The sequence below is a fragment of the Gouania willdenowi genome, chromosome 14, assembly GCF_900634775.1.
Source record: "Gouania willdenowi chromosome 14, fGouWil2.1, whole genome shotgun sequence".
NCBI lineage: Eukaryota > Metazoa > Chordata > Actinopteri > Blenniiformes > Gobiesocidae > Gouania > Gouania willdenowi.
In genome coordinates, this window is record NC_041057.1 from 29,587,910 (window position 1) to 29,608,597 (window position 20,688).

The following is a 20,688-nucleotide window of genomic DNA, read 5'->3' on the forward strand; positions in this document are numbered from 1 at the left end:
TATCGGATCAATAGCGGTATCGGCCGATACACAAGGCTGCAATATCGGTATTATATCGGAAATGAAAATGTTGTATCGGTTCATCCATAAGTCAAATATCAAAGCCATATAAAAACCTACCTTAGCTTACATCTGGTTGGCACATATTAAACAGGAAACTTTGTTCAAAGACACTTTCTTATTATTTTTTTCCTATAATTATCCACAAAAAGCTTCCTGAACACAAAGGCACTTATTGTTGTTAAACCTGGGAATACACACAGTTATTCTAGTTTTCTAGCCACTCTGCTACCTACCTCTTTTCTTTTTGTTTCCTTCTAGTCTTCTTCTTCTAAAGTATCATGAAAATGTGTGATATTGTCCCAAAAAATGCCGTTTAGCCTGTGTCATGTAGCTATTTCCATTTCAGAAAATGCATTACATCATTTTGCGTTATATTACATCAGATTTTTTCTTTCTGACCACCTGTTTACGGAGAGAGATTGTGTGTAAATTAGGGATGTCTCGATACAACTTTTTCATTTCCGATATGATACCGATATTTCAGCCTTGCGTATCGGCCAATACGATATTGATCCGATATCAGTGTGGAATGTTAGAAAAGGCTTGATCAAGTGATGTCACTCAAACAAAGAACATTAGTCAGCAACAGTAGGTATGGGAAAAACTGATTATTAACCAATTGTTACATAATATCTACAGTATTCTACAATTGAATAAAATAAATAAAAAATGAATTGAAAAAAATAAATTAAATAAAATCTGGAAATTTGAATCCGATATTCATTTTCAGGCTAATATCGGACACCCTAGTGTAAATGTGTGATATTTTCCCAAAACATGCATGCAAGGCATGTGTCAGTGTCAGATTGCAATTTCTATTTCATTTTGTCTTAAAAAAAAGTTTGAACAAAAATAATAATGACAATATTTTCATTTCAGAACCTAAACTCCGTATTTTCTAGGGATGTCCCAATACAGCTTTTTCACTTCCGATACGATACCGATATTGCGGTCTTGAGTATTGGCCGATACGATACAATAGCCGCACAAATCATACATACTTTTATGACTTATTTTGTAGTGTGGAATGTTAAAAAAGGCTTGATCAAGTGATGTTACTCAAACAGAGAACAATAGTCAGCAATTCAAGTTCACTTCAGTTATTTTTTACTGTTAGTATATGGTGGCAACAACCGAGGGCGGGGACAAAAACATATCAGAGCGCTTATATCGGAGATTTTAGATGCAGTCCGATAAAATCCAATATTCGTTTTCTGGCTGATATTGGACCGATATTCGATATCAATATCAGATCGGGACACCCCTAGTATTTTCTATCCATTTTTCATGATCATAGAAAATCGTAGGCCATAGAAGTGGAGTGGGCTCACTGGTTTTGTTGAAGCAGAGACTATGAAGAGGCTTAGATTTTGATAGAGTTTTGTCTTGATGGATGTAATCATGATAAATGCTTCCACACAACATGAGTCACTATATAGAAATATATACATTGTAAGGAATTACATGTCCTGGTTAACTATCCTAATGGGGAAGCTGTTTGGATGTGTTTTCTACAGAGGACATCCTGACTTCTTCTTTGGTGTCTGGCAGATGGTTCCATGGGCTCAGAGCTCTGCACATTTATGTAATCAGCCTAATCTGATTTGATCGTATCTGATTACAGTGATTTAACATCAGACTTCAATCCTAATGTGAATGTTATGTAAGATGCTGCAACTTGGTTACATCCCACTGTGGTACCAAACGGATACTTTTCAGTGAGTGATGTGATTGTAGCAATGTTTCTTTAAATAAATCATGTTTTAGTTACTTCCATTGCACACAAAAGTGTTTATTAAAGTTAGAAAGGGAATGAATTAAACACATGTTTTAAATCATTGTCAGAGGAGACTACACTAAAAGTCATTTGAATTGCCCTGACAAGTTGACAGGTTCACAAAACGGGTCAGTGTGCATATGAGTGTTCAAAGAATAAACACAATTTAGTGTCCAGATTCAACAGTCCTCCATACTTCCAAATGGCCCTCTTTGTTCTTTTATTTTCTGTAAGGATCTATCTCATTCCTCAAACCCAAACCGACTTTCTTACGTCATCATTAAGGATGTATGAGATCGATTCCAAGATATTCGCAATATTTTCCGATCATCATATCTATCCAAAAAATGTCTACATTTATTTTTTTAATCACGTTTTTTAATGAAAAAAATATATACATAGCACGTAAACGCCCGGTCACTATGTTGTCAGTGAAACACATCAGACTTTGTTAAACTACCTCACTCCTTAATGCAGTTGAGCTTGGAAGTTGATTGCACTTTATTTTCATATAACATACTGGGCACTTTTATAGATGTATGTGGTTCCTTTTTTTAATAATTTATCATCAGAATCTGTTGTGGAAGCAAAAGTTAAACTTTTTTGAAAACTGTAATTTTAACAGTTTGATAAACATACACTTGTTTTTTGTTTTAGTACTTGAATTACAGTTAGTTACCATTTACTTGTTCTCGCAAGTTTAAAAAAATAAAATTAAAATAAATTAAATTTCTTACTATTTTGTTGGTAAAAAAAAAAGGTGAAATTTGTAATTATTGATATTGCGATGTATTGCGAAATGCAAATTGTGAATTGTATCGCATCGTCAGATTAATTGAAATTCACACCCCTAGTCATCATAGACCATCATTACCAGTTTCCATCGAGCGTGAATATGCACAGAAAAAAGAAGATATGGCTGTAGTTTTTACATTTATGCCCAAAACTCCATATAATGGATTTATTACTAGTTTGGAGTAAAATGAACCTGATTTGTCTCAGTTTGTGCCAAACAGAAGCTGCCAGCTGCATTGATGCCAGCATTCTAAAGGTAGTAGAGCTGTGTCTGTGCATACATCAGCACATTTTGGTTTATTTAAAGAAAAGCTGCCTGGTTCTCCATCTTTGTCCATTGTAGTTTTCAAAATAGGATACAGTATTTGACAGAACTGCTGAGCAATGTATTTAAAGACGTATACATTTGTTTAGGCCATGTAGGATTACGCAAAGGAGTTGAGCCATTGTTTTTGCAATATTTCAAGAGTTAAAAGAATGATCATATAAAAATGATCTTACTGTCGTCTTATGACTCCTTTTAATGATTTAAAGCATCAGCAGAGTTTCACAGTTGTCCTGAACAGTAGTCGTCAAGCTGTGTGTGAGTTATTTATTCTTATTCCCTCTTGTGTGCTCTGTACCACATCTTCTTCTATGCCCCTCTGCTCAGCTGATTGTATTGTTTGCCTGTGAGCATTAACAACCTCTCAATTACCTTTTATTAGTTGGTTTGTCTGTTCTTTCTTTGAGTTTCTGTGGCTATGTTTACAGGTAGACTGGAGCCAAATGTGACCCAAATCTGATCCTTTTATCATATGTGACCTGTATCAGTTTGAGCAGCACAAATATACTTGTATATGTGCTCCTAAATCTGATATGTATCTAATATCTAGCAATGTGACTGCTGTCTGAATGGCCAGGTGGCATTTATCCAACCTTTATACATATCATCTGTGTCACACACTCCGGGACAAGATGCCCTATTGCCTTCATATTTATTTCTATAAAAACAGTGTGTGATGCATGGTCATGTAGTACCTCAGGAACTCTTTTTCTCAGTTGGGTCACATTATGTTTATATGCTAAACTGATAGAAGTCACATTTATTGTGAAATATTAACAAGCACATAAAAAACAAATACATATATAAAATATAATATATTTTATATATATATTTTTATATAATAATTTGTACATATCTGAATGTAGCCTGTGTGTCTTCTTCATGTTGTTGGATAAGTGGTCTGTTTTCTTTTTTCAACTTTGTATTTGTGAAATGGTAATACTTTGAAAATAATTCTGAAATCTTGATTAATTTATTTTCAGTTTGGCTTACTTGTTGTTGGTGGTAGGAGTGCCAGGATTTTGATTGTGACTGGGCCTCCAGAAAACTAAATGGGCCAGTTATAATAAGTCATGAAAAAAGGGGGATCCCCTTCAACCTCATTTCATTACCAGTTTCAAATCTCAACTCAAAACCCATTTGCTCTACTATTATTGTCCATCTTTTTTTGTCTTTGTATTTTCTGTTGTTGATGACTGTTTTTAGCCTGTTTTTTTTCTGTTCGGTGACCTTTGGTACCTTGAAAGGTGCTTTTAAATAAAATGTATTATTATTATTATTATTATTATTATTATTATTATTATTTTTATTAGGGATGCACCGAATTTTCACAAATATATTTGCAAAAAAAGCCACATTCGGCCACATTCTAGGATACGTGTTCGGTGACGTCACCTGCCAACGTGGGCAAAATCCAACTCGTCCGTTTAAAGCTGACTTTTAACAAAATGTGGAATGACAGGGAGGGAGGAAACAACTTTTTCCACTTTGGCCCTCTGAATAAGGCTAAAGAAACCATTATAAAGTGATTTTTTTTCATCATACCTCCCCTTTAATGCACTTTAGTTTTTTTTTTTGGAATGCATGTTTTGTTTTATTTGAAGGGCTAATATAAATGAAAAACGTCGTTGTGCTTTTTTGAAAAGCAAAGGCTACTGGAATATTTAATAATGTCAGAATATTCAATAAACATTTACTTTCTTTAAAAATGTCTAAAAATGTATTCTAGGCTATTTATGCACTATTAAAAAAAAAATGTGAAAAACTTAACAACCGCATTCGGTATTCGGTTTTTGACCAAGCGTTTATATTTTATTGGGCTTCGGCCACAAATTTTCATTTCGGTGCATTCCTAATTATTATTATTTCAGCTCTTTTCTGAGGACAGCGACTCAGTAGTCGTCTCTCTGTGTGGCTCTTATGTTGCTGTCCTCAGCTCATTGTGGAAGTGAACAAACACATATACCTTGTCAATAAGCCTAACTTTATTTATCTCTTGAATGTTCAATAGACAATAAGATTGAAAAATAATTCAATATATGGAAGGTCAGTTTCTGTCTCTATCGAGAAACCACGGAACTGTCCATAATTATTGAACTGTTTCTTTTGACAGTAACTCGTCACTGGTAAAGTGACTGAAAATGGTTCCAGTAGAAATTTCCCACTCGGAACACAAAAACATGACTTTCCGGTATAACTGGAATGTAGCATCCTGTGTCTAAAATCACTCGATACTCATGTCGCAATCCATTGGGTCAGAATTGGTGACGTATGGGTGAGCCTCGGTCAAGCCTAGACCCCACCCAACCAAATACTACTACTGGTGCTTGTTGGTCACTTACACGTAATACTGATATTTTGTTTAACGTGAAGTTACGGTGTCTCATCTGTTTCTTTTTTTGGACTGTTTCTCTTTTTCAATGTATGACTCAATGACTACTGTCTTTTTGTAGAGTTTAGATCATATAGGTAAATTAGACTATATTTACTTAATGGTTTGTATTGGTTTTCTGTTCTTTCTGTAGCATCCTCAAATTCCTGAAAGGCTGTTGGACCAATGACAGACTGACTTTACTGCATTGATTAGTTTGAAGCACGGTTTATTTATTCTCTCCTTGGTGAGACTTTACAGCAGTGCTATGTGTTTGATTGGGCTTCTTTTCTTCTTCTTAGACCTAATATGTCAGACTAATTTGTGCAGAATGTTGCAAACCTTTTTTTTTGATGCATTTCTGTCTTGACTCTCACTCTGTGAGGAGTACAGATTGTTGCCAGCATAAGCCCGGCAGTGCAAAGCTCAGCAGTGCTGAATCCTGGCAATGTTCCACTCCTGTCAGTGCCAGCGTTCACTTGCAGCGAAAAGCAAAATCTTCCACTAGTGAGGGTGAGGAGGTTCAGCCTTTTGAAGATGATTCAGCCAAAGAGTGAGACTTTTCACTGAATGATAACACTAGGACTCAAAAGGCAAATTTGGTAATTAGGATAAGCCATAAACTAAAGAAATATGGAAAATAAATACTAAATGTGGACGCACTGTGAAGATGACACCTTTACATTTTGACTACCTTTTCAGACACTGTCAGTTTTGTTCATAATACATTATTTTCATTCAGGTTTTGCTTTGACAGTTAAGACTGTTACCTAAATCCACCATCCACTCTTACCCTGACATCAGAGCAGTCACTACTGTACATTTTTGAGAAAAAACAGGTCACACAAATCTTTCCTGTGATGTATTTGTGTCATTATGGCTGTAGCCCAGCTGAGCCACACCAGATTGAAACTTTCTAAAGGTAGAAGCTAATTTAGCTTCCACCCATTAGTGTAAATGGGTTCTAAATTAAAAAAAAACAACAACAAACCAACCTTTTTCTCACCTTTAGTGTAAGTGCAGCATCCAAACTGTATGTACATTTGATACCCCCATCAGTAAAACATGACTAACTAAATATACATTAATAAGAGGTGATGACAAATACATACTAGCTTGAGTTTAATTCTCATGTGGGGCTACTCTCTGTTCTGTGTGGGGTTTTATTCATTTTTCTGCCTCCTGCCTAAATGAATGACATATCGATACAACAACACACTCCAGCACATTCCACAGATATGAGATGCTGAATCCTGAATGTCAAACGCTTTAAAGTCAGTGTTGTTTTACTGAAACCATTCGTGGACCTTTGTGCTGACTGCATAGTCTTCATCAATGCTTAGGTAGGTGCTGCAGAGTCACAGCCACATAGATGACAGAAAACAGAGGTTCCACCTTGTATAACTTTGTAAAGCCAAATCATGACCAATTAAGGTCAAAATGTTCACTTTCTGGCAGTCACATTAAAGATACAGTGCATTGCACTCACTTCTTAAAATATATACTGTATGCTCTGTAGGGCTGGGACAATATGCTTAGGTTCTGATTTGATTTTATCACAAAACTTGGGTGCTGAGTCGATAATATATTTATGTAATACATAATATATATATTATTGCATCTCTGATTTATTGTGATGCTACAAGTGTAGCGATTCAACATTTTATTTTCCTTATCCAAAAACAAAAGTTGAATCATACACTTCTAGAAACAATATGTGAGTCAAAGTTTAAAAAAAAAAGTCAATCGGTCACTCATTTTTTTCCCAACTGCACAAGAAAGTGCACTAACCTATGCAGACATGGTAAAAAAAATAAATATAGATATAGAGAGAGAGAGAGAGAGACTCTGAGGAGAAATATTGATTTTTAATACCGTTACAAAAAATTGCCTTTTCTATTTTGTGGTCCTGTCAGATTTGATTTGAGTTTAGTCCTTGTGGTTCTCTTTTGGTTCTATAAGTCTTTGTTTTTTTAGTTTCAGTTCTCGTTGTTTTAACTCTTGTGTCTTTGTGTTCCCGTGTATTCCTGCTCGTTTCTCCACCTCCCAGTGTTTTCAGTGTGTTTGGGTTGTGAGTGATTAGCTGCCTCATGTTTTGCACACAGATGTGGCCCGTTCCCAATCAAGCCTCCCTCACTATTTAGCTGAGTGTTTGGACACAGAATGATTGATGATTCATTGTTGATGTTACCCTGTTTGTGTGCTATGGTGGTTTCCCTGTACCTCCTTGGGTTTTTCTATTAGATTTGAAATAAGAATTGTCAGTGTTTGAAATGACACACTAATGTACTATACACTACAAACTCAATGACTATATATTGTCTACTGTATACTATAAGTATAATTAGGATGATAAGCGTTCCCACGGAAGTATACTTCCAAGTTTCCCAAGATGCATTTGTAAACTACAACGACAAAAACCTTAAGCACACTGAGGCTAAATGTCTCTGTTGATTCTCCACCTTTGAAAGTTCTGAAAACATTATAAGTGAGAAAGTGACCAAGTAGAATGTCAACATGTGCTCATTTGATCTATGAAACTCACGGAAGCACATTTCATTTCCACATTTCAGAGATTTTCAGAGACCCATCATTGTGCTACTGACAAAACTTCCGGTTAACTTCAAAATAAGAGCCCTATTTACTGAAAGATTTTACATTCTGCTCACAATGCATCATGGGACGGTTGAGTATGACTAGTATGCCCACCGTGCACACTTACAAAATCTCCCCATATAGTAATTTCTTTCATCCTATCTAATGTAAATGCACTACTTCCTCATTTTGACGTCAAACTTAGTATGAGTAGTACGTTACTATGCCATTTCGAACATGTCTATGGACTGGTTTTACCACACACCCAGTCGTGAAAGTTCCTGCTAAGTTTTTTGGAAAAAAGTAATTACAATTACTACTTTTACTATTACCAATGACAATGTAATAATATTAATTTGACCTTTTGAAAAAATAACATTTGTATCTCAAGCTTTATATTACTCAAAGAATGTTTTTCTGTTGCACAGTGAAATGTAAAAAAAAAACTGTATTACTAACATGAAGCATTGAACACAGAGCTCATGTTTACTGATCTGAACAGGAAAGCCTGATATGGGTCTTATAAAATTACACTTAAACATTTAGTTTACTGTGGGAAAAGTTTGTGGCATGACAGCCACTGCACCACAGTTTTTCTGTACCAAGTACACACTGACCTCCCAAACAAAGGTGTGATTGTGCTGCAACAATCATATGTTGATGAATAGCTGCAATGTAAGTGCAGACTGGTATTTAACGCAGTGAGCTGTGTGTGTGTGCGTGTGTGTGTGCGTGTGTGTGTGTCCATACACTCCCTGCAGTGTCATGTAGTCCCTTTATAATCCTGGCCTTGGACATTGTTGCATAAGCTGCCTGAGCTTCTTGTCACAGTTGGGCTTTGAATATGGACTTTAGTGCTATTACACTACAGCTCATAGACTGAGCTCTAGCTCTTCTACTTGCTCTAAGGTGCCACCAGTCCTCGGATTAAATATGTAGTTTTCTTTTTTAAATTTTAGCACATGGCAGCTAATTGTATCTTATACTGACTGTCATTGAGAACTCATAGAAAAACAAGCAGACTGAGCTTTAATCAGGAGTCTTTTTTAGTTATTGTAAACAATTGGGCTACGCAAGGCAAATGTATTTGTATAGCGCATTTAATACATAAAGCAATTCAATGTGCATTACATGATTAAAAGTGCAACATTTAGAAAACATCAAACAGAGTTTAAAAATCATGTCAGCAATAAAAACATTTACAGAGTTTGAAATCAACAATAACATTGATTTAAAAAATCTCCTTGTCAGTCATAGGCAGTAGAGAAAAGAAGATCTTTTAGTTTATATATAAAAATGTTCACATTTAATGCTGACTTCAATGCCACTTCTTTGCAGCATAACTACTAAAAGCAGCGTCACTATGTTTACTGTGAGCTCTGGGCTCCACTATCTGACCTGTGTTCATAGATCTGAGAGACCTGCTGGGTTCATACCTGACTAATTGAGTCTGAAACTATTCACTAATTTAACCGACTTACAGTAATCGATTAAGAAAAGGAATAATAATAATCATAACAATGTTTAAAAGTTAACACATTTTGTTTCAGCAGAAAAAAGTGGTTTTGGGGTTCAGTTAGTTTTCCTGTGATGATTTGCAAAACTCAATTATGAATCTGAAACTGACGAACTGTATTTTAATCCAAAGGCAAAAATAATGATAACTTTTTAAAGCCTGACATTAAAAAGCAGCAAATACAAAACAAAGGATGATAAACCTTGACATTCAGAGTAGTTATCATATGTTTTGCGACATTGGTGATTGTGAAAGGACTGATAAGGAACGTGTGCTGCTCGATGTGAATGACCTTCCTTTGAAATGCTGTGTGAGGACTATAATATTACACCACCGTACTGTGGTGCAGAACTCCTCCCACCTGCACGACCGCATACAGACTCTATGGTATGATGAACCAGTGTAGCACCTTTCTCTTGCTGCAAAATATGCTGACTGTGTCCGTTTGTGCAACAGAACCATGACAAATCATTCCAACAGCAAACGTAAACAGTTAACCTGGACTTAGAAACAAACGCACTGTGTTAAAGGAGTCATTTGACATTTGTTATTAGTGAAAACATTTTCCTTGCAGAGATTTATTTGAGGCGATCAATGTCATACATGAATTATGAACCTGGAGCCAGTTGAGCTTCGCAGCTAAAAGCAAGGAGAAAACTGCTGGTAGACTTTTTATTTTACGTTTATTTCATTTGGTTGTGAGAATCAGATCAGTTCAATGTTTTACTGTTCTCCAAATCCAAATTATTTGTATTTATTAAAGAAAAACATATATGTATATATGTATGACATTAAATCATCTATATCTATGTTTTCAGTTTTACTATACTCTAAAATACTTGTTATTATACAGTATACTAGTAATAACAAGTAATTTGCAATGTAGTGAAGGAAAAAGCAATTATTTTTGAAGACTATAGCCTGTTTATCTACATCAAGATAGCTTGTCCTCAATTAAAAATCTTTTCTTTTTTAAAGAAAACTACACAAACTCTTGAGTACCTGACTGAGAACACAAATAAACCTACTACACGTTCCTGTAAACCCTCTGTGCAGACAATCAGATCAAACATGAATCAAAACTTTTTTAAATGCTCACAGTAGCTTATTAAAGGTGACTAAGTCTGTTTGGAGTTTACTTTAAACTGAAGACGCAGCTTCTTTAGAGAAAATCTCGTCTCTGTTAAAGAATGTCCGACCATCACAAAACTAGGACACAGAGGCCATTGCAATTACTGATAACTTAAAGCTGCAGTATGTAAAATCGTGAGACTTGTATAGAACAACCACACTCACCCTCCTCTCACTTTTTCAAAACCTATCGTTCCTTACCAGTATCCTTGTGAACGCTCCAACTGTGGAGCTCTCTGCAACTTTCTTTCTCAATACCGACTAGTTACAAATCTAGGGACTTTATCTCTTGTTATTGGAGACTTTTCTGATGTTTTAGAGCAGGAGTAGGGAACTCTTGTCCTTGAGGGCCTGATTCCTGAGACTTTTAAATGTCTCCCTGCTCTAGCAACACACCTAGTTGAAACCAATGTGTTGTGATCACGTGTGATAACGAGCCATTCATAGGTGTGTTGGAGCAGGGACACATCTGAAACACATCTAAAAGTCTCAGGAATCAGACCCTTGAGGACTGGAGTTCCCCACAAAGCTCACACACAAGCAGCCACAGTGATCCCAGCTGTCGGTCAGAGCAGACCCACACCACTCCATGTCCAGACTGCAGATGAATTGTACAAGTTCTCTCCATCTTGGATAAGCAATTCTCTTAGGTTTATGCATGATTTATTCTGTTATTCTGCATCCTGTTTGCAGAAAGATCTCTGATTGGCTGAAATCTAGCGACATGCTCCTGGATTTCTTAAGGTCAAATACAGAGCCAAGAAGGAGCAGAGGTCCAGTGTCCTCTCAGAACACTTTTAATTCCATAATGCTCAAAGGTTAGTTTGGATTTTTGACCAAATGAAGCCGAAAAAATTTACATTATGCAGCTTAAGGGCACTTTATTGTGGCTCGTGCTCGTACGTGCACCATCGTGGACCCACAGTAAGGCTCCTTAAAGGAGTCACATGTTATTTGAAATAAGACAGCAAGTATTTTTCATGTTTTAAATAGATCTTTAATGCAGCTGTTTATTTCGGATATGACATCATTCACATCTGTTGTACATCACTGTACGTATTTGTTGTTGAGTTCATCTCTGACTTCATGAATTGCTTACATACTGCAGCTTTAAAGGTCCTATATCATCTAAATCAACTTTTTTCAGCTTCTAACCTTGTTACAATTTTAATTCCTTATCAAAATCACCCCCAAAGTATTATTGGGCTTCCTTCCTGCATCTCTGATAAATCCTCAATAATCCTGCTCTCTGAGCTGCTTCTCTGTCCTCTTCTGAAAAACTAGCGGTTCAGAATGCTAGGGACGTCACTAGCATTCTGAACCGTCCCCTGCAGGAAGTGTCTGCTGCTGGTGCTGCGCCTCCACGATGAACACTGCAATGGTAGACATTGTATTGCATGTATCGTATTGATCTGGCGTGTTTGTGACCCAATGCGACCCAACGGTTGAGGTGATAAACAAATGATTATCACCCTAAATACACTATTCCTGTATTTAATAAAGATGATGAGGAGAAGAAAGTGAATTAGCAGCTTAACACTCCAGTGAGTGTTTGAAGCTGCTGCTGCTGCTGCTTCTTCTGGATGAACACACACAGCACAGAAACAGACTCACACAATAGCTGCTGAAATATCCATTTGTTTTACTGTAATGTGCAGTTTTTTGGCCGAAAACAATTACAGTGTGTGGATAGCAAGAGAAAATTGCTTTGGTGATCACTGATCTGCCTCAGAGCGAGTCATGCCGGCAAGTCAGTGTATAGACTCACCCACTCATGAGTAATCATAAGCAGGCGGCAAACAGCCCGTTGGTCAGAAAGTCACTTTTTAGAGGGCTAAAACGCTGGAAAACAGGCGAGTTTGGGAAAATCAACCTCAAATACTACGTTTTGTGAATTCTTGGAACAAATGGAGATGGGTGAAAAATGGACCTTTGAGATCAAATTTAAAACATTTATGTTCTGGGACTGTTAACCACTTTTAAACTTTGGGGTACGATGCAAACTCTACAGATAACATCAAGCTGTGAGCAACATTAAGAATGTAAAGAAGAAGAAACTATTTGCAATGGTTTTATCTCTTCGTTGAAGTTAGATGCTGTAAAGATGCTGACACTCAGGAAGCTAAAACCTTATCTTACAAATTCCTGTTTTTATTTTTCCAGAACTGAGTTCAAGGCGTACAGAGATGTAAAACCAGTAAAGATGATCAGGGCCAAGTCCCAGTATCTGCCACCAGATGAGAGGAGAAGCCTGGAGACCAGCTACAGCGCCAACTTTAAGGGCCAGGCCCTGCTACAGCCTTCAGACAACAAGGCGCTGGAGAGGAGGAGGATACGCAGTTTGTATAGCGAGCCGTACATAGACCCCAGCAAACAGGTGAGAGCTCACCTTCACTACTTTCACTTTGCAGGAAGTTCAGAGAAGAGTTCACTGAGTACACAACAACACGTGCTTGTCTGACTTTCCTTATCCAAGAGTCATTTTAGCTCAGGAATCTCTTTTTCAATGTCCAACATCTGTAGGTCGACAGACATGGCGTCCCTCGCTCCAAACCTAAAAAGTCTGTTACCAGAGCGACAGAGAGCAAGCCAGCGAAGAAAGCCAAAGACAAACAGAGCATCGCACTGAGGGGCTCCAAGAAGAGCGCCTCGGAGAACCAAGCCGAGAACCGGCCCGCAGTGGGGGACAAGGAGAAAAGTAAAGAGATGAACAACAAAGTGGCTGAGGCAAAAGAGTAAAAACCATTTAGCACTACTTCTCCTTTTTTTTCTTATTTCTGGTAAAAGGCAAACAGAGGCTGCAAAACTGATCCAACTTTCCCATCCTCGCTCTCATCTGTCTCCTCCTCTTCCTCCTCCTTCACCTCAGTCTCTACCTCTCGGCTCTGTTTGTACAATAAATACTAGAATATGATGTCAGGATCTGAACATGACATGCCATTCACTCCCCCCGCCTCACACTATACTACATCGCTATAGTAGCAAGTAGGCGGGAGCTTCCCCTTCCCTTTTTTCCGCCATTTGATGCCTGGAGCCACCCCCACATTACTTGCCTCCATCTCCAGGTTGCCATGGTTTTTGGCTGCCTGTCATGCCAATGGATGGCTTTTGTTCCATGAGCTCTCTTAAAGCCTTTCTGAGGGGTTTGTTTACAACTGAGTGGACTGCTTTGAGTTTATCAAGGATTTGTTCTTCCCATGTGACCATAAGTAAACCCTTTAATTAGACTTTCTGATCTCAAACGTCACCCAAACACCAGACAATCTTTGATAAATGTCCTGATGGGTCCATTGTGCCTGAACCATACCTTGTTTTTTTATCTGCTTCTATGTTTTGGGCCCCTGTTTTCTGACCATTGCTACTGTGTTGGGCAGTGGCATCATCTGCATATTTGTTTAGTTTCATTTGGAGCCGAAGTTGTGTCTGCATTCTACATCTGTCCTTCCTGTGAGCTGCCCATTCATACAGATGCATTTCATAAGAGCCCAATTTGTTGCCAGCCCTTCATCTGGGTCACACTCAACTGATTATGTATTAAACATCAGTCATTTCCTCAGCTTGATGAGTACTTCCAGTGAACTGGATTACAGTTGTTTCACCCTTTAACATCAACAGCATTAACAGCATTTCTCCAAATGTGAGCTGGAGATTGTTGTGTTAACTCACAGAGCTGTCACTCTCACTGACTCTAACTTAGAGCAATGGCCTCCAACACACACACACACACACACACACACACACACACACACACACACACACACACACTTCTGCTTGGTTCTTTTGTCATACAATCTGCGAATTGGGACAGTGACTGATGATATAATCCTGTCCAGCTCAGACTTGTAAGCCAAGTTCTTTTCTATTTTTTTTATTTTTTACTTTTTAGCTGCTTTGGAAGACATTTGTTTGCAAACAGTTCACTGAACAAGTTCAGTTCATTTTAGTCTCTAAACTGTTGCTCACAATACAGCCGATGTTACATCACTGTTATACCACGCTGGATTTGTCTCTAGTTTGGCAGTTTTGCATCATATTTTTTATCGTGGTTAGTCAGACTGACCTTGCAAGACTTGATTTAACAGCTTTGCTTATGCACTCACAAGTGAAGCAAATAAACTGTATGTTTTTGTTCGATAACCCTGAAAGGGATCGATATCCTGGATAAGAGAACCGACTCAAACAGCATGATGTGAAGGACAGTTTACTGTTTTTATCCAATAGCATTAGCTTATTTAACATCCTAGTCTCGAAATGAATATCATTCCTCAGATAGCTCAAAAAAAACATGCATAATATGTCCACATGCACATGTTAAAGGGTTGATAATTGTCACGCCAATGTTATTAAATAAAGAACATTTTTGGCATCAAGCAAAAATGGGATTCCCAAATCAAGTTCAGTTAGTTCAGATTCAAAAACTACGACAATGTTTTGGGCCACATTCAGGTTTTAAGAAAGAGTAAAGTCGTGTGTATAGAAAATGTGTAATAGTACAAGAATAAAGTCATATTATGGGGTTTTTTTCCCGTGTAAGATTACACATTTTTTCATTGTAGTTAAGGATGTTCAATATTAGCTTTGTTGCTGATATCGTCCAACACTCAATTTGGTATTTTTGATATTTACTGATACAGATATAAGCACAGTTCCCCTCCCAACCAACCTAATTTTAGGTCACGTTATATAAATCTTCATGGGAATAACAGGTTATGGCTGCTTTTATTGTGGCCGCCCACTGGATGTATTGCACAGATAGACATCATCTCTGCAAAATAACAATACTTATTCAAGTTTAGTTATGAAAGATAGCCATACTGTGCTGTCAAACAACAGCACATTTTTCAATTTCAGTGGAAAAACCCATTCCGATATCAATCAATATCACATTTTATAGATAACATTGGCCGATGACAATGGTGGGCTGATAATATAGTCCATCTCTAACCCTAACTGATATATTATAACTTTTTTCTTATGACGGTAGGACTTTATTCTCATAATAATCCAAGTTTTTTCCTTATAAATATAGACCTTATTCACAAAGTCAACTTTTTTATAAAAAAGAAAAGAAGAAAACAGAGTAAGAGCAAGGAACGCTGTTGCTCTTTTAATGGGTTTTTGGTTACTAGTATATTGGTGCTGTGTTGAATCTGATTGCCCTGTTTGAGCATTAAGGATGACATTAAGTCAGTTTTGTTGTAATAGTTGTTTATCTGTTTAAAGTAATCCTAACCTCCCTGTATATATGCGTTATGTATCTTATATTACTTCATTTAGCACACACACAGCAGCACAGAGAAGACACAGTTTTTGGGACAGATCATGTATTGTCATGGGACGACTTATAATGTATAACGCACACACACATGCACACATGCTGTTGTGATGAGCTCTGGGACTCAGCGTCCTTCCTTTAATAAACCTGTTTGTTCTGACAGCAGCATCACCTTCACCTCCATCCCTGTTCCAGCTGAGCACCATCCACCTCATTAGCATTTTGCAGCCTTTGGCTTTCGGGGGTTCAGAAGATGACGATGTCATGTTATCAAATGGGGGGAGGGCTGGACTTTTGGGAGCAGTAGATGTAAACAGCACCCGATGCTGTCTTTGTGATTCTTAGGGAATAAGGATAGAACGTATGGTGCAGAAAGTCATGTGTGGGGCAGGAAAAAAAAATAATGTGACGTGCTTGTGTTGGATCTGCTTGATCTTATTTAATGAGTTGTTACAAATAAATGCAAAACAGCAGAAAAAAAGCAGTGTGTTCTTGGCCTTTCTTGTCAATGATTAGCAGTTGAAGGTATCTGTCAGTGTTTATTTTGTCTCTGTAATTAAAAATGAATCCACATGGAAGAGAATCACTATTATTTTTTGCGACCACAACCTCCTCCTCTGTGCCCGATTCTGGCATTAGCTCCGACATCTTTCCCCAATTCTCTGCATGTTGCTGTTCTGGTGTGAGCAGAGGAATATATTATTTTCCCCCAATTGTCCCAATATATTTCAATAACTCATCAGATTCACAGCACAACATGCAGAAGAAAAGATGTGCGGAAGCTTTTCTCCAGAATTCAGATGTCATGTGCTCGCTGCTAGCTAGGTAGGAGTGTGATGCTACCACATTTGGATGATGCTGTGTCCACTTTGTAATGTTCTAATGAGTGACATTCTGATTCATTTGAAGGGTTGTGCTAAAACAGTACCACTACATACAACTCAGCCAGCCAATCCGAGACATTGGCTGGGTGCAGACCCTAAAGCAACACCTGTGGGGCTGTGCACTACCCGATCCCAGGTAATCCCCACCCGGCAAGGGCCAGGAACTCCAGCCGAGCCCAGAACGCCACTCATTCCCATCACCTACACGTGCTCGTGGGGTCGTGTTTTGAGTTTGCGCTCACTAGTGGCACACTTTGGTTTCTCTTTTTTGGCAAATCTCTCCATCATCTTTGGCTTACAACGCTATGAATTTCTCTTCCATATGGACATTCGGTTGGGGGCGGGGAGGGGGCTGCCTGCTGGCCTACATGCTGTCACATCATACATTTTGGGTCTTTTTTTAGGACCAGTCATCTCTGATCAGCTGATTTAAAAGTGACAGCAAATTGCATGACCTAAAAAAATAATTTACTCCTGAAAGATGCCACACATTTACTGGGCCAACAGTCACATCCTGTACTGTCATATTAGCGTCTGCAGAGTAGAGCTGGGCAATATATCGAGATTCAAGATACATTGAGTTTTCCATTTTTTTTTTCCATTAATGAATGTGTCTGTGCGGCATTTTGTATCAGCAAAGTTAACCTTGAATTGTCTTTCTGTTTTAAGACTTTATTGAGTTAAAATTATCTAGATTTATATTGCATATTGCCATTTTGAGAAAAAATATTGAGATATGAGTTTTAGTCCATATCGCCCAGCCCTACTGCAGAGTTTAGTATTATGTTGTTTTCCTGAAGCATGCTGCCACTGTTTTCTGTCCATGTGAAGAATTTGGTTGTATAGGCTTTGCACTCTGTTAAGACGATGAGTTTGCATGCTGAGGGAAGGTGCGACTGCTCTGATGGAAGCGACGCTGCTTTGGAAAGACATTTAACACACTGTAAGTGCATGTTAATGACCTCATTTGTTTTTGTTCAATTGCTATTTGGATTTTTTTTTTTTCCATCATGGCTTGCATCGTGTCGCTCTGTCTTACAGAACACCTTGAAACCCTCATTGTCCTGTTGTAGTTTATCGCTCTGGATGGACGAGTGTGTCAAAGTAAAAGCAGCTAAATCGCTGATTTATTTTTGAAAATGCAGCTGAGTCATTCCATGTCATTTCAACAAATTGAGGACATCCCTCACACTTTGGTCTAAAAAAATCTGATATTTTTACCAATGATTTCATAATCAACCAATAGGCACACATTTTTCGTTTGATCGGATTAATACTTTTTGCGATATCGCAAATTTTGTGTCAATTTTTGGAGTCCTTATTTTTTTTCCTGTTTTTAGCTTCCAAAATCTCAAGAATTCAGGAGTGAAAGTAATGAATTACAAGAACTCCCATGACACTAATTGAATTACTTTTATGTAGTACTTGCACTATTTAAAGTATATTTCTAAATCAGTCATTTTACTTGTACTTAAGTGCGTTTTAAAATAAGTAATTTGTAAAAATTCAACACCCAACCATTACTGAAAGTTATAATTTTGTGTTGTAAAATGATCAACGGACATTGTGAAACTACTAAATATGAAATGACAACAATCAAATACATCACATCATAGACGACCAATCAGATTAAACGTAATGCACCGCACCAAAACACCATTGAATGCTGGTAATTTTCTCAGTCGTAGAGTTTATACATTTAACTATACTTAGAGCATAGGAATTCTTTATTTTGAATTGAATAAATTATAATTTTTTTTTTAAAGTCAATTTTGACAAACGTTATGTTTTATACTTGTTGCTTTGTGGGAAATAAATTAAGTTCCAACTATGCAAGATTTTTTCTTTTCCTTTTTAAGTTAATTTACCTTTAAAGGGTTTTCACTTACGTCATGTTCTGGGCAATAACTTGGATGCGCAGCCATATTGGAGGCACTCAGAGGTAAACACTGCGATGGATAAACGTCTGAAACCACAGAAAAGCTCTTCAAAATGTGTTATAGTTGCAAAGGCATACAGGGAAGGACTTGGTCTACAGGAAAGGGCACGATATTTGGAAAAGTTAGGGTTTATTGGTGGTGCAGATCAATACGAGTTGGTTCCCTTGTCTTAGATCAATGACGACCCGGAGAGTCTTTCGTCTATTGCATATCCTGATATCTTTAACTACCCGGTTTTAACCCTAACCCAATCTGGATCATTCTTTTGATAAAGGTCAGACCTTTTACCTGGAATACAATGAGCAATACTGTAGCAGGCTATTCAATGTGATTATATTAAGTCAATAATGCCACATGCAGTAGCTTGATATGAATTATATTATTATCACTAGAAAATTAGTTAAGAGCTGCTGCTATCAACAATTCACTTATCTGACAAGAAATGGGCCCAACAAATTTGGATGTTGTCCAGATTTTTGCAATGGTTTAGTTTCACTAACCACAAGCGCCTCCTTTCCTCTGATAACTTTTGACATTGTTCTTCCTGATTTGTTACAACTTTTGGCAGTCTATAAAACTCCAAATGTTTTTTTCACGGTCTGACCAATTGGTACAGCCAAAAACACAGCAATAATTCACCATTTCCTTTCGTTTGATGTTCGGAACCTGCTTTGTTTACCTGCAGAGTACCTCCAATATGGTGCCTTCCGGTTTGACACCGTGCCATGAAAACCATCTATGTGGTGTAGTTTCTGAGATATCGGAAGCTGAAAATGAAAGGAAAATAAAGTCTTGCAAAAATCAACACATACTTCCTTTACTAAATGGTCCATATCTCAAAAAGTATTCATCCAATCAAACTAAAAATGTACAGTGTGCCTATTGGATAATAAAGGAACAAGTGTGTGGGTCATGGACATGGAATGACCCAGCTACGTTCTGAATTTTCTACGCCATGAGATATTTTAGTACATACTCTTGTTTGACATGAGTGGTCCCAGGGTGCTCGGCTCAATGACTCTGCTTCACATGCCTCATCGTGTCTCTCTCTCTGTCTCCTTCTCTGCTACATAAATCACCTGCTGCCTTCTAGAGATGCTCAGAACGAGGTTCTCCGACCCAGTCATCACCATTCCCAGGGTGCTGCTGGAGGACAATCACATCCACCTGTGGAGAGAGACCAATCACCGAGGAGCTCCGGAGTCGTACGATTCGCCCTAGACACAAAGCAGCCTGAGTAGATCTGCCTGCTGGGACAGACGGACACAGGCTCACAGACCTCTATGCACAAACTGGATGATCTGTGCTGAAAATGTTTAGTCTTTTATTGAGATTTGGAAAGTATTTATTTAAGAAATGCATGTTGAAAAAGCTCAAAGGTTCACCTGTTTTACCTGCAGCATTCCTGCAAAGGTGCTACATCATTTTCTGCTTTAATTTGAAAGAAGATGTCAGTATGATTGATATAATAACTGTCACACCATTAAGTGCTGAGGAAAAATGTAACAATGTACTGTACATTTGTTTGGTTTTAGTGTAATTAAATAACCTGCACATGGTCCTGACTTGAATGCATTTTTGTATTCTGTTTTGTAAACGTGTATGTGCTTGTGTGTGTGTGTGTTTGTTTAATTACTAGAACTCAAGCAAATACGCCAAACCTTTTTTAAATACATACAGTCCTCTCCAAAAGTATTGGAACGGCAAGGTCAATTCCTTTGTTTTTGTTGTATCAAAACATGAACATGAGACAAAAACTCAACTCAGGACAAAGGACCTTTTTATTTGAACCCACCCACTTTTCAAGTGAGCAAAAGTATTGGAACAGACATTATTAAATGAACTTAAAGTGATTAACATTTAATATTTAATGGCATAACCCTTACTTGCAATAAATACATCAAGCCTGCGACCCACTGACTTCACCAGACTGTTGCATTCTTCATTTGAAATGCTTTTCCAGGCCTTTACTGCAGCCTTTCAGTTCTTGTTTGTTTCTGGGGGTTTCTCCTTTCA

At 37.6% G+C, this 20,688-nt stretch overlaps 1 protein-coding gene across 4 annotated transcripts in view; it reads left to right on the forward strand.

Annotated features, from left to right (window-relative positions):
- Window positions 1-19,962, forward strand: part of map6a (microtubule-associated protein 6a) — a 28,611-nt gene extending 8,649 nt beyond the window's left edge. The window contains exons 2-5 of one of the 4 annotated variants that reach the window (XM_028467487.1): window positions 12,737-12,950; window positions 13,097-13,308; window positions 16,758-16,868; window positions 19,766-19,962. In XM_028467487.1, coding sequence (XP_028323288.1) covers window positions 12,737-12,950; window positions 13,097-13,308; window positions 16,758-16,868; window positions 19,766-19,913 — 685 coding nt within the window. In that variant the 3' untranslated portion in view covers window positions 19,914-19,962. Of the gene's footprint in view, window positions 1-12,736; window positions 12,951-13,096; window positions 13,309-16,757; window positions 17,244-19,765 lie in introns of those variants that run through there. The other 3 variants (XM_028467488.1, XM_028467490.1, XM_028467491.1) reach the window with 3 other exon arrangements.
- Window positions 19,963-20,688: the final 726 nt, after the last annotated feature.